This window comes from Morone saxatilis, unplaced genomic scaffold (genome assembly GCF_004916995.1).
Source record: "Morone saxatilis isolate NCDOM2014 unplaced genomic scaffold, NCSU_SB_2.0 Contig8, whole genome shotgun sequence".
NCBI classification, from domain to species: domain Eukaryota; kingdom Metazoa; phylum Chordata; class Actinopteri; family Moronidae; genus Morone; species Morone saxatilis.
In genome coordinates, this window is record NW_023340257.1 from 4,863,659 (window position 1) to 4,876,693 (window position 13,035).

A 13,035-nucleotide genomic window follows, 5' to 3' on the forward strand; every position below is an offset into this window, starting at 1 on the left:
GTTCAACCTCTGGTGGCCTGCATTAAATTGCAAGAAGAGAGGAGCATATCCATCTATTTTTTAGAATGACTCATGGGCATGTCTCAAGCTGTCAATACGTGGACCCCATTCTATTAGAAAAGCGCCAGTGTTGTATTTCTCACCAGTGATTGGATGTGCTGCAGATGTGGGTTGTGGGGTGGGGCTGACATGTAGGTGGCATCCCATCAAGACACTGCAGCGATTACCGGAGGTGGACGCTCTTTTAATGCCCTCATCTCTCCTGGTGAAAAACCATTCCATCCCACACACAGAGAGAAGGTGGCGAGGGTTTGAGACATCATTAACCCACAATGGCTGGGCGCCACAAGGCTGCACTGACTGATGGAAGGATCTTGTGTACTGGTGATATCACAAAGGTCACCAGCATGGAGATATCGTCACACAAAATTTTGATGTTCTGTTGTCTGCCACTTTTGTTATATGTGTAATGACCCGAGAAAGCCTCCATTTTCACTGCTGTCTCACAGTGTTGCCCCCACAATTGAACATTTTAGCAATGCTGATAAAAGAATTAGTTTTAGGTCAGCCTGACACTGCTAAGTAGGCGCATTGAGCGGCACAAAGCGGCATCAAGGATTTAAAGGTCAATAGGGCTCCTAAGCTGTGAGAGGACTGAATATGAAGTTGAGGACAAGCCCCTTCAATTCTCCAGACTCCTCATTAGCTGTCACGCATTGTGGTCAAATAGTGTTATACCCTGTATTACACATTCATTGGGGTTATGCACTTGTCCCAACTTGGAGCAGGAGATTAGCTTTTTTCATCTGCTTTCAAATTTCATGATAACACAATCCTACAGAAAGAGTGGTGATTTTGTAGATTTCTGGCAGTTTAATTCTTAAACGAGATCTGACATAAATACCAGTATGCTAATTCTTCTGTACCTCTATCGCATGTTACACAAAATACAGGTTTGTCTCTCTCGTAGCTTTGTGAGCAGCAGGGGTGATGCATACAAATCATGTTTCCCTTTGAAATTCCTGCACAGCAGTGTCAGCAAGCTATTCATTCCCAAAATGACATGCTTTGGCATTTACAGTTGAAATTCAGTATCATTTTACCCCTCACTGTTGTAGCAAACTCATGCATATTTATTGTGTCCTAATAGACTAATGTGTTCCCATCTCCCTGCTCCTGTAAATGACCTCCACTGACTGTATCAGGGCTGTTAGCCATGCTTTCTGGGCTGACCGTCATGAATATGCATCCCTGTGTAGTGTTAGCATGTTTTTCCCAGGTCTCACTAGCTTCTAGCGGTTACCCAGAGTCCTCAAAAACACCATTACACAACGGAAAATAACAAAAAAGCAAGAGGAGGACATTGATTGGCACTCTTTTTTATAGTGGTGTCCAACTCTTTTTGTCTGACATAACCCCATATTACTGTCAGATGAACTCATACCAGTCATGCCCCAAATGTGTTCATTTCAGCTGAATCATTCTTTGATGATCAATTACTTTTAATTGTTGTTGTTCTACTGTTTCACATGTTTATCCATTGATTTTAGCTGTCAACTGTATATCCATTACCTTTGGCTAAGAATTACAAATCCTCTCTTAGCTAGCTATTTAAAACATTTACTATTTTGACTTCTCTGTAAGCTTGCTAACTAGTTTTAACACAAATTTACATGGTTTTTTGTAGATGGTCAACACAAATATGTCAATGTATATTCTTAATCAAATTAGAATTTACTCCACAATCTTTCCACACTCCCCCTGGAAACAGCAGAAGTTTCCCTGATTGGGAATCATTGTTTTTCAGTGATATAGTGCTGTTTCATCTGATTTGAAGTGCACTGAAAACAATTAATCACATACTGTATGCAAATTATGAAAATAAAATTAAATGCAGTATGATGTCTGGTTACAGTCTGTCTAGGTCATTTGGAAAATTCCAGCATTGCCAAGTGGCTTTTATTGTTGAAGGACAGTAATTATACACGCATCACGTAGGTGCAAGGCTATCACAAAACAGTGTCAGTGAAAACAGGTAACGTCAGAACGACCTGACGAAGATCCAAGTTGAAACATTGTCATAACTGAACTTTAGTGGAATGGAGTAAGTGTGCAGGCGTTACCATTTTCAAGTGGCTTTTACTGACGTTCACTGAATAATTAAACTGGTCTGCAATGATTGCTTGATTTGCACTTAAGAGTCCACTTTCTTTTTAAGACCTTTCTTTTCTTTCTGAATGGAGAGTAATTATTGCTTATGCTCTTCATTCCCCATTAAACATATTATTATTGGTTTTTTTTTATGTTTCTCAGGGGATGACAAATTACAGCCTTGCTTTGTGTCACTTTCAATCCACCAACTTCAACCTAAAGTGGACAAAATGTCATTTGTGGCTTTTTCTGGCCCAGCTAAAAAGCACTAATGAATTGAGGATTCCAGTTGTTTTCCTCTACCCTTTTTTCCCCCCCTTCTTCTTCTTTTGACCGTAAGATGGTAAACAAATGGCGAGTGGTTCGGCACTGTGCCGCACACAGCCCAGGGGGGCGTTACTCAATTATAGCCCTTATAATCAGGCCCTCAGCTCATGAACTTTGTTTTGACTTGGCCTTGGATACAGTTTTCTGCTGGCAGCACTGTGGTGGTCATTGATCAAGCATGGCATTGTGCTTTGAAACCTGCAGGGAATGTTTGAAGGAAGAAAAGAACAAAAGAGAGGAAAGAGGTAGCGGGGGAGATTAGCAAAATGAGAATGTCTTGTAGAAATTGAGGCTGGAGGAGCTTTGCCAAGAATAAACAGTGCATGTATTCTTGCTGCAGCACACTGTATTTGTCTGTGTGTGCATGTGTGTCAAAGTGAAATTGTTTGTCTGAGGACAGTTTTTCAGGTGAAATGAAATTGAAGATGCATATCTCAGCATGTTGAGGCTGACAGTTCTGTTGCACCTATTAGAAGTATTTCACTGACATCTCACACTTTGCTTTCTGTCTCCACAGTGAATAAACACAAGCCGTGGATTGAGACATCGTACCATGGGGTGATCACTGAAAACACTGACATCGTTCTGCTAGATCCTCCTCTGGTCGCCCTCGACAAAGACGCCCCCATCCCCTATGCAGGTACGGTACATTTCAACCTAATGGCTGTCAACTGAAGGATGATCATAGCAACAGCGGTGAAGGCGCGCTCACTCAGACCAAATGGAAGCAGTCAACGATGACTCAGGTGTTAATCCATACAGGGAAGCATTGCTGCAGGATATACTTACACTAAGGATATAAACCATATAAAGCTGTCATGTGATATCACTGTGAAGGGGTTTAAATTGGTTTCTTGTACTATAACTGCTGCATCACAGCTTTTTTTTCTTAGTGGTAACCCTGCGCTGTGCTGCAACCATTTAATCCAATAATTCCCAGTGAGCACACATCACATACAGGACTCATATTTCATATTTATTCAGAGTGGAAAGTGGCCCAAATAAGCCCCATGGTGGCTGAGGACACTGCAAAAAAAAACGGATTAGATTCTTCCCACTTTGTGACCATTCCAGCTTGTCTAAAGGGTGCCAGCTCTTGTGGGAGGACGTTAGCTAGAGGCTGTTGGCGAGCCCAGCCAGCCTATCTCCCGCCAGGGTGCTAATGTGGCCAAGGCCCTAGCATGGGGCTGCTGCGCAGGGCTGGAGCCCACTCACCGAGGCCCTTGAGCTGGGCTGAATGGATGGATGGAGAGGGAGTGTGTGTGTGTGTGCAAGCGTGCATGTGTGTATGCTTACTTAAACATTTTTTCATTGTTTACTAGCATGTGTGTATGTGTGTGTGCTGTGGCATGGCCTGAGGGGGCTCACTGTAATGGCCACCCTACAGGGAGAAAGAGAGAAAATGATGAGACAGTAGGGAGGGTAGCTGGCTGACCAGCATATGTCCTCTGGCTCTCAATAGACTGACAGCCACACAACAACAAAGTACAAACACATGCACACACACCCACACACGCAGCGGGCAGAGCGCATGGGTATTCCTGGACTTCATAAGTGATGGTACTGAAAGAGATTTCTCACTAAATTATTAATAAACAAGAACATTAACATCTCCAGTCTGTATTACATCAGTCTCCCTCTCTTTTCCCTGCTATTTCTATCAGTTCTCTTTTCTCTCTTGCCACTCTCGTTTCCTCTCATCACCACTTCCCACATTTTTTTTTACATTGTATCTCCCTACCTCCCTCACTTCCTGTGCCCCTTTGAGCTAGGCCAGCAAACTGCCCCACATGCAGAAACACACACAAACCCTCTTTTCTCTGTGCAACCAGGCAGACACAGGTCAGGGCGAAGATAGTTATCCAGTCGTTCTGCCAAATTGCTGGGGCGGAGTGGCGGGGCAGTGCACAGGTAGCGGTTAAGCCTCATTAATTAGGCCAACAAGGTTTTAATTACAATGCATCTATGACACAGACATGAAATGTCTGACTGACTGCAGTCATGCTGCTGAACTGGTGAGGGCAAGAATCACACAAGTAGCACACACAGAAAACACCTTTGCTTGTAAGCTCATAAAATCAGCACCTGCTGAAGCACATTCGCGATTCTATTTTGTTTACACATATATACCCAGCAAACATTTGAGTTTATTGAATTGATGTTAATATGTTAGAATTTCAAATCTGTGCTTTCCTGAAAGCACCACATAATAAAGTTTAATTGAATAGAAAAATATAAATAAACAGCACAAACCCACAGCATTTCCCTGCTAGTCTCTTACATCACTCCAAACCTGTCCAGTAATCCTCTCGGACTGCTGAACAGGGTGCAACAGTCACCACACTCACTGGTCTGGAACAACACAGGAAAGTGGCACTGCTGTGCCTGAAAGCTGGCTAAGACTGACATCAGCCACCAGTGCAGTGCTACAGCAGCTCACAAGCTTCAAAATCAAACAGACTGCATGTCAGGAAGAGTGAAAAGCACTGGTATAGATAGACTCATTGTTTTATGCATGGCTATGTCTGACAAAGTGCAGGCGCCTCGCCCTAAGAAACAAAGATGATAAGAAAGGTTGGTGATACAAACAGCTATATGCTACAGATAACAACATCAAGGAAACAAACTTTGATTTGAAATTCTGCTATACCTAAACCCATTTTTTATTCATGAATTGAGTTACACCTGTATATGAAGAGAACTTGTCTGGAGCATATTCTCCTGTCTAGTCTGTCACAACACACTTTTATTAGTTGACAAGTGTCTACACAAACTCAGTAAGTCATCATCCCGAGTTTTTCCATTCCAGTGACAACTATACATTGAGTGATGTAGTTGGAACTGAGTGAAAAACAACCTAGACCTTGGTGCAGAAAAACCCTACGATGTCTGTATGGCAAAGTATAGTCAGTGTATGGTTAAGATTAGGCAATATTGGGTAAGATTGTCCGAACTCCATGGCTATGGGTTCAAAAAAAGACCAAATTAATTGTAAATCTGTGATGGGATGCAAACTCTGGTGCCTGGTAGGAGACACCCATCCACCAGCCCAACCTCCGTACCCATAAAGCATCGGTATTATTCAACCGACATACTCAAATGGTCAAACAGCGCCTGAAACCCCTTCCCCCAACCCCTTTCGGACAACGAAATTTGGGATGGCTGAGTCCTCCAATCTCTGACTCTCCGAAACCAACAATCTGACAGTGAGTGCTTTCATTCTAACTTCAAGCTTGGCTCTTTGTAAATAAGTAAGTAAGTTTATTTATATAGCACCTTTCTAAGAGCAGATGCCATAAAGTGCTTCACAATAAGAGACAAAAGAGCAGACATGAAATGCAAACATAAAATTAAATAAGACACTAGCACTAAACAAAAGCAAGTCCAAACAAATGGGTCTTGAGCAGTTCTTGAGAAGTAATTCCACAGAGAAGGCAAGCTTCATCAGAAGTGATCTGTGCCGTTTTCCAACATCTCCTTAGTAACAGAATTGCCTCACCTGGATTCTGGCTCTTCTACCACGCTTCCTTTGGTGTGTGCAGGAACTTTGGTTGTGACGATCACTGCCAGAATTGCCGACAACAGGCACTACTGTGGGCAACAAAGATTGTTGAACATCAACCCTTGGATCTGGAACTATATGATCCACCATAGAAGCTCTGATGTATAAAGTTTGGTGATCATACACTCGAGCAGCCAGTCTGTCATTAACAAACAGAGCAACACACTGGACAGGTAGGACAAAATGAGAGAGACAGGCAGCGGCAAAGCCAAACACAGGTACCATCATGCCAACAGGTTTGGAGCAGCTATTAACAGTCTTGAGCATTATCAGCTTTATCTTTTGCCTGTCTACATAAAAGGCCCACTTCTGACCATTAGCTGTGTACTATTCCAGAATAGTCCAAATGGAAGCAAAACCTAGGAATACTTGCCTGGAACATATAGTAAGAGCTTTTAACCAGTCACTTTGGAGGTTCAAAGAGTCCTTGGGACTTGGTGTGGTGCAGTTATCCCATCTGGAATACATTTCTATTAGCAATGATTGTCACAAAGTAAAATGGATTCCTTTACATCTGTTAGGAAGTGATTAATGGAATGGCAACATTACTCAGAGAGGTTTAATGCTGTAAAGACAGAATTAAAGGGTATGCTGTTTTTGAGACTATATTGGGTGAAAAGCTGTGAACAATAATGTATTTAATGATTTGTGAATTCAAAGTTGTTCTCTTGGGTATAAGTGTAAGTCACTTTGGTTAACGAGAGCTGATCCTTATTGATGTAGAAATGTAATATACATTCTGAAAAATTCTCTTTGCTGCTGTCTCAAGTGGCCCTGGTGGTGGATAATAAGTGAGACTAGCTCAGTGGTCCATTAGGTTATTAAGTTAAAATGGCTATTTTAGAAGACTACCACTGTACTAAGGAGGCTTCCAAAGTGCCGGGTTAGCAGGGTTAATGGGCAAAGGCTTTGCTGAGTGCCGTTATATGACAAAGGTTAGCTGGTTGTCAGTCACTCCCAGTTTTCTTTTGCCTGCATACAAAGACACCGACACCTACACGTTGTCGTGTGACGTGGGTGTCGTGCCAGAAGAAATAATGTATTCATGTGTCAATCCTTCACTTTCACTGGTCCCTGGAGCCCTGCGGCTTTTGCTTGAACACCAAACTAATGTCTCACCAGTGACCCACGTATGCATACGCTGCTCAGTCAGCAGCACTGGCAGTTTAGACAGGTTCACAAGACCTCTGTGTGGCATACACACATACACTGCATAAATGATGTGTTTTACCCTTTATGTTGGCTCTGATGTGTCATATGCACTTCACCTTCTCTCAAACTCTGAATAACTTACTTCTTTTATATCTGTCTCTGTTCTACAATCATTCACTGCAAATAAGAAATCAGACTGACAGTGGGAATCAGTCTGTTCCTGCTGTCTGAACAAACAGTGTCTCTGAATTCTAATTTTACTGCCTTACCGAAACTGTACCTCTCAAGGCACTAATAAAAATCAATTATCTCTGACCTTGGCTTTCTTCAGAGAATCCAACAGCTTTGCCTTACTCCAAAAACAGCAGGTGATATCATATCGTCATCCACTGCCATAAAGCAAGGTAAATAGATATGAGTAAACATACAGGCTGGCTAATGTGCTGTGATTAATTAGCCTCTTGCTGTCTTTCTGATTGGGAAACAGATCTCAAGCTAATTATGAAAAGTATCTCATTAGCACGGTAGCAGTGGCTCAGTAGTGTGTAGGTGGAGAAGCACGAACACTGCAATGTGTTTATTAACAAGAGAGGAATAAGAAGGGTTTGTTTGAAAGATGAAATATGTTTTGTGACGAAGAGATGGGATAAATGTGTGGAAGTGAGAAAACTGCATGATGATTAGAGAGGTTAGAGATACAGTATGCCCTGTTTGTAAGAGATAATGGCTATCGGTAAAATGCTCCGATGCACATGTAGACAGGGCAAATCAAACAATTTCAGTCTTAAAACAATTAAAAGTTATCTGATTTGATTTGATTTGATTTAATTGATTTGACATCAAAACACAAAACACACACAAAATATATGAAGTCACACAAAAAGTTAGAAATAAACTTTCCATTTTGACTACTTCACTTAAAGTAAGAAGTTTGTAACTGTTTATGAAACAGTGTCAGTTTAATACTGATGTGACCTGCATAAACAAACAAGACCATCAGTGAGAAGATTGTTATTTTTATGCCTGCCACTGTGTCAGATTCAGTCAAATCCCCTTAAAATCAATGAAACAAGGCCATAAACAATAGCACTTTTGTCCACAGGGGCCGCCAGAATCAACAAAACTGTATTTAAGCTCAGTGTCCTACAATTTTAAGATTTCCATGAGGAAAAATGTCACACAATATGCCAAAAGCCCCATTGTGATCTCATTAATGTGGAGTCGAAAATGAACTCATCTTCTGTCAAACCGTGTAAATGGAAACTACAAGTCACTTTTATCCCAGCGTATCGTGATTGAAAAATATAGATGTGAAGTTAAAGAGAAGCTTTTTGATGAGAAACCCCTTCATGGCTTTTAAAGCTCATTTCACGAGCTGAATGAAAATTTGAAGGGGCCAGGGGGGTGCTTTTAATAAGGCAACAGTTTATTTAAATCTTTTTCTTCTTTGTTCAGCAGGTGCTGCAGTGTCAATTCCTCCAAAAGCCCCTACTTCAAAGGTGTTGCTTATAACCCTGATTAAAAAGTAACAGATTGAAATAATTTGGCGGAGAAATAGTATATCTAAAAAAATCTTTCCACAACAAGGCTGTCAGATGCCTTGTGCTTTCCTCCCACCGCAGTTCAGCTCCTCCTTCCTCTTTTAGTCGTTTTGCTTGTATTTTGACCTGGAACAAGACCTCATTTTTCTTTCATCCTTCCTGTGTGATCACACTCTTTTTTCATCTTTTCTCAAATTATTTCCACCTGTCAGATTTCATCCAGCAGCAGTGCATTCAGGGGTTGGAGTGGTGCCCTTCATCCTCCCAGAGACTCAACACTTTCCACAGTAGATATGCCACTTTTCCACAGATGACAGCTCTTTTCTTTTTGAAAGACTCCCATCTAATTACATCTATTTTTGATATAGTGTATGAAGATGTAATACGAAACACGTGGGCAGAGAAAAGTTTGTCCAAGATTAGGACTTAACTGCTAACACAGCAAACTCAAGCATAGTGTAATTCAGAGAAACTGTTACTAATGCAAACTTGTTTCTGCAGACTTTTGAGCTGAAAAGCATAGGCAGCATAATGACTATCTTGCTTCTGGCATTCAAAGTGCCTTAGACTTTGGCTTCAAGACAATGGAGCCATCACTCTGCCATTGTTCACATACTCATTTATTAATGAAGTACTGAAATGCAATCTGCTTTCTCACTGAACCACACAGATGAGGGAAATAGTCTTTGTAATGAGATTTTTTTTAGGCTTTTAGCTTTTTTGTCTTTTGATGAGTTACAGAAGTGGCAGAGGGGGGTAAGTGGAGTTAGCACCGCAATTCACTCCTTTGTTCTTTCAAAAGGAAGTGAAAGGAACACATTTTAGGTTCTCTTGAATGCCATTAGGCAGAATTTCCAGTCAACTACCTCCTCATCCCACTGAGAAGAAAAGATGCTTGAGTGATGTAGTTGCTTTCAAACGGAGGCATTCACTGCTATTGAAATCAGGAACTGATTTGTGAGGCTTTGTCCTTTTGCATAGTGCACTCCATGTCTGAAGTGGGAGCATTTGCTTCTGTTGACTCTGTTCCTTCTGCTATTAAAGAAATATATTGTGGCTTTGTTGACACTACAAGCACTCATGTAATTAACAGATCTAAAGTTTATTCTTACAGAAATTCCTTTTTTTTCGCCTTTTCTTAGAGTGTCATAACACTATCAGAATTGTCTAGGAAGGGTCAAATGAGCTCTTGCGTTTCTTTTCTAGGAAGTCACTGCTTCATTTAAGGCGGACTAAACAATATTGTGAAAGCTCTGATCTGTTGAGTGCTACAAAATAATATGATAAAAATATAAGAACTGATATTAGACATTAAATTAGACAAAACTAATTTAATTTGTAATTGCGCAATAAATAAATGAGAATTTGTAGGAAATTATACATTTCTGACAAATATTAGTGTGAAGTCAACTTCAAATAACTGAATATATGTATTAAATAAATATGTATCTATCTAAAACTACACTGATTTACTGTAGCTCACATTTAGTGACAGCTACATTGTAGCTTTTTCATTATTCCAGCCATATATTCAGAATTATAATGGCAGCTCAAAGTAACAAACTGCTGATAAATCACAATACCAATACCAATACAATACACCTTGGCTGCTGTGCTAAATATTACCTAAAAGTTAGCTAACATAAGCTAATGTTGAAGTTTCATACCTGGAAAAACAAGTTGCTGTTGTCCAATATCTGGACATCCCGATTAAAGTTGACAATAAATTAATGTGATTTTCTTGAAGCAACATTATGTAACTTTTCAACCTTAAAATACCATCTTTAAAATCATTTTGATGACACACTATGTTGTAATTGGTTAAATCGTGTCTCTGTTATTCCCGATCTACGCCTGTACTCCTGTCCTTGCACGAACTCTAACTTGGTGTCCGGGTCGGTCGCTTTATGGCACTACATCACACACCACCATGTCACTGATTTTGGTGAAATTGTGTCGTATTTTATTGAGAAATGTTTTCTGGTTTAGTTTGCTGATGGACAGAAAGCTTTACTTGTTGCTAAAGTATGTTAACTGCTAACTGTTGCTGCTATTAGCTCAGTTAGCTGAGGCTGTGACTAGCTGGACTGGGAGCTATATTAGCTGGCTTGCTATGTCTTGCGTTGTTGCTCGATGTTTAGCTGTGTTGGCAAAGTTCACAGCTGTCCATATTTACAACAGCAGTTTATAAGTGAATTGAACTCTGAAACTGGTGGCGCCAAATCTTAAGAAATAACAATTCTTACATGTTACTTTAAAAGTAACTTTTAGTACTGTTAGCTACTAATCAGTACTTGACTGTTATCCAGCTACAAAACATACTTGGCTTTGTGTTTTTTGCTGGACTTTTTGCTGTGTTGGTCTTTCTGAACAACAAAAAGGTACAATCCTCACTATCTTTTTATATAAAAACGGTACAGAGTGGTGTTTCTGTCAACCAACAGACAATCTTTGACCGGGCGCACAGTCACCAGTTTGCAATACCCATTTCCCAGATGAAAGCCATTCCCCTGATTTTATGGAAGACTAGGGACATTTTGTTTTAAGAGGGTCACTGTTGCAATGGCATGCTGTGGCTCACACAATTCTGTGTATTAATGCAGAATGTAATTTTCATGGGACCATTAAAGCTGTTTAATGTCACTAGAATTATTCCACGAAGTGAGAACTAAATTATACTAACAACAGAACACGGTGTTGACATATCTATCACACATATATGGTTCATAGTGTTTTGCTAGATCTGTCATTTCTGTGAATAAAATATAGAAGTATCATGTGTGAGCAGGAGGTGCGAGAAGCACAATGTGAGACATTAGATGAAACTGATGACATATTTTCAGGTGTGCATTTCATTGTTTACATGCTATATATTTATTTGCCGTCGGTGTATTTGTTGGCGATTAGTATTCAAGCCTCAAGGCCTCCAATTAAAGTGTCAACAAACTGTCATGAGCACTCCTCCTGGGAGACAAACATACAAGGAAGAGAACCAAAAGTCTGCTCCGAGTCGTCACAGTCTGATGGAGAGAAGGATGTTGTTTGAAAGACTTCCCACTGAAGTTCAGCTCTCAAAGCAGCACTCCGTGAGAGAAATCCATGTTTTAGCAGTTTGTCAATATCACATTAATCACTTGCCAGTACACCACTGCTGCGCTTCAAAGAGTTTGACGCCGCTTTTGATATAGAACTTAAATTTCGAGGTTCATCCTGTCTACCCTATCATTTCAAAATCTCTGATCTGGCTCCCAGTCCCATCTCCAAATCAACCCATCCCACTTTCAGTCCTCTTTCTGTCTGCTTTCTGAAGAGGACGTCCCTTTCTCTTTGAAATCTGACAGCTTCCTCTCTGTTTTAATCCTCCCCCTTTTCCTCCTGTTGTCATTCCGTCACCTAGTTTTTAGAGATATTCGGTGGACACACGCTTTAGCCAGTGTGTGTGAAAACAGCAGATTTGATTTGATGACGCAGTAGTGAGGAATATAAGACGTGCTGCTCTGTAAACAACTTTATGAAAAACCTCAGTCAGATCTTTTTAGACCCGAACGCACAGACGGACACGTAGGCTGTTCATTTTTGCAAAGCAATGTGGAAAATTCCCAGCATTCAACAACAGTCACTTTCCACTCACCTCTTTGATTTACCTTGGTGCTAACTTATTAATCCTTCACTCTTTCACTTGCTTTAGATTTTTATTGAACGGGCACAATCTTCACACAAGGGCAAGAAATTGTCTGTCACGCTGAATAAAAAAAGGAATGAACTGCCGTTATTTAACATCACCCAGGAGTGCATGCAGAAATGAACGTGTAAATCAAAGGAAAATCTCCTTTTGATAGAAACATAACAGAGAGTCTGAGCTTTAAATGTAATACTAATCCCCCACCCACATCCACGTAGTTAATTCCTGGATGGCCTCAGCCCCCTAGCTCTGTATTTCAGAGCACAGGGGTTATTAGAACACCATTCCACCAAATGTCTCCCAGTCTTAATCACCTGGCGGCAAAATCATTGCAGGAATCGTCCTCTTCCTTCACCACTGTTCTTTTGCATTGAATGGGAATATAGGAATTTATGCGTCCCCGTCTGCAATGGGGAGTCGCTGTCAGAAGCCCACTTCAGCCTCATCAGACTCGGCTTCCTATCACCGAAGTGGTGTTTTATCTTCTTTTCTTTTCATCATCATGGCTAATATCGTATCTGCGTGTTCCCTCGCATGTAAATCAACGACTCAATTAACTAGTAGAAGGCTGGGTGGGTGGGTGGGTGTAGATGGAGGCTGCGTGCACCGGGAGGAAAAAG

At 40.8% G+C, this 13,035-nt stretch overlaps 1 protein-coding gene across 1 annotated transcript in view; it reads left to right on the forward strand.

Annotated features, from left to right (window-relative positions):
- Positions 1-332: 332 nt before the first annotated feature.
- LOC118341967 (calsyntenin-2-like) overlaps positions 333-13,035 on the forward strand; it is a 139,961-nt gene continuing 127,258 nt past the window's right edge. Inside the window, exons 1-2 of the mRNA XM_035680391.1 lie at positions 333-384; positions 2,996-3,118. Coding sequence (XP_035536284.1) covers positions 333-384; positions 2,996-3,118 — 175 coding nt within the window. The remainder of the gene's footprint in view (positions 385-2,995; positions 3,119-13,035) is intronic.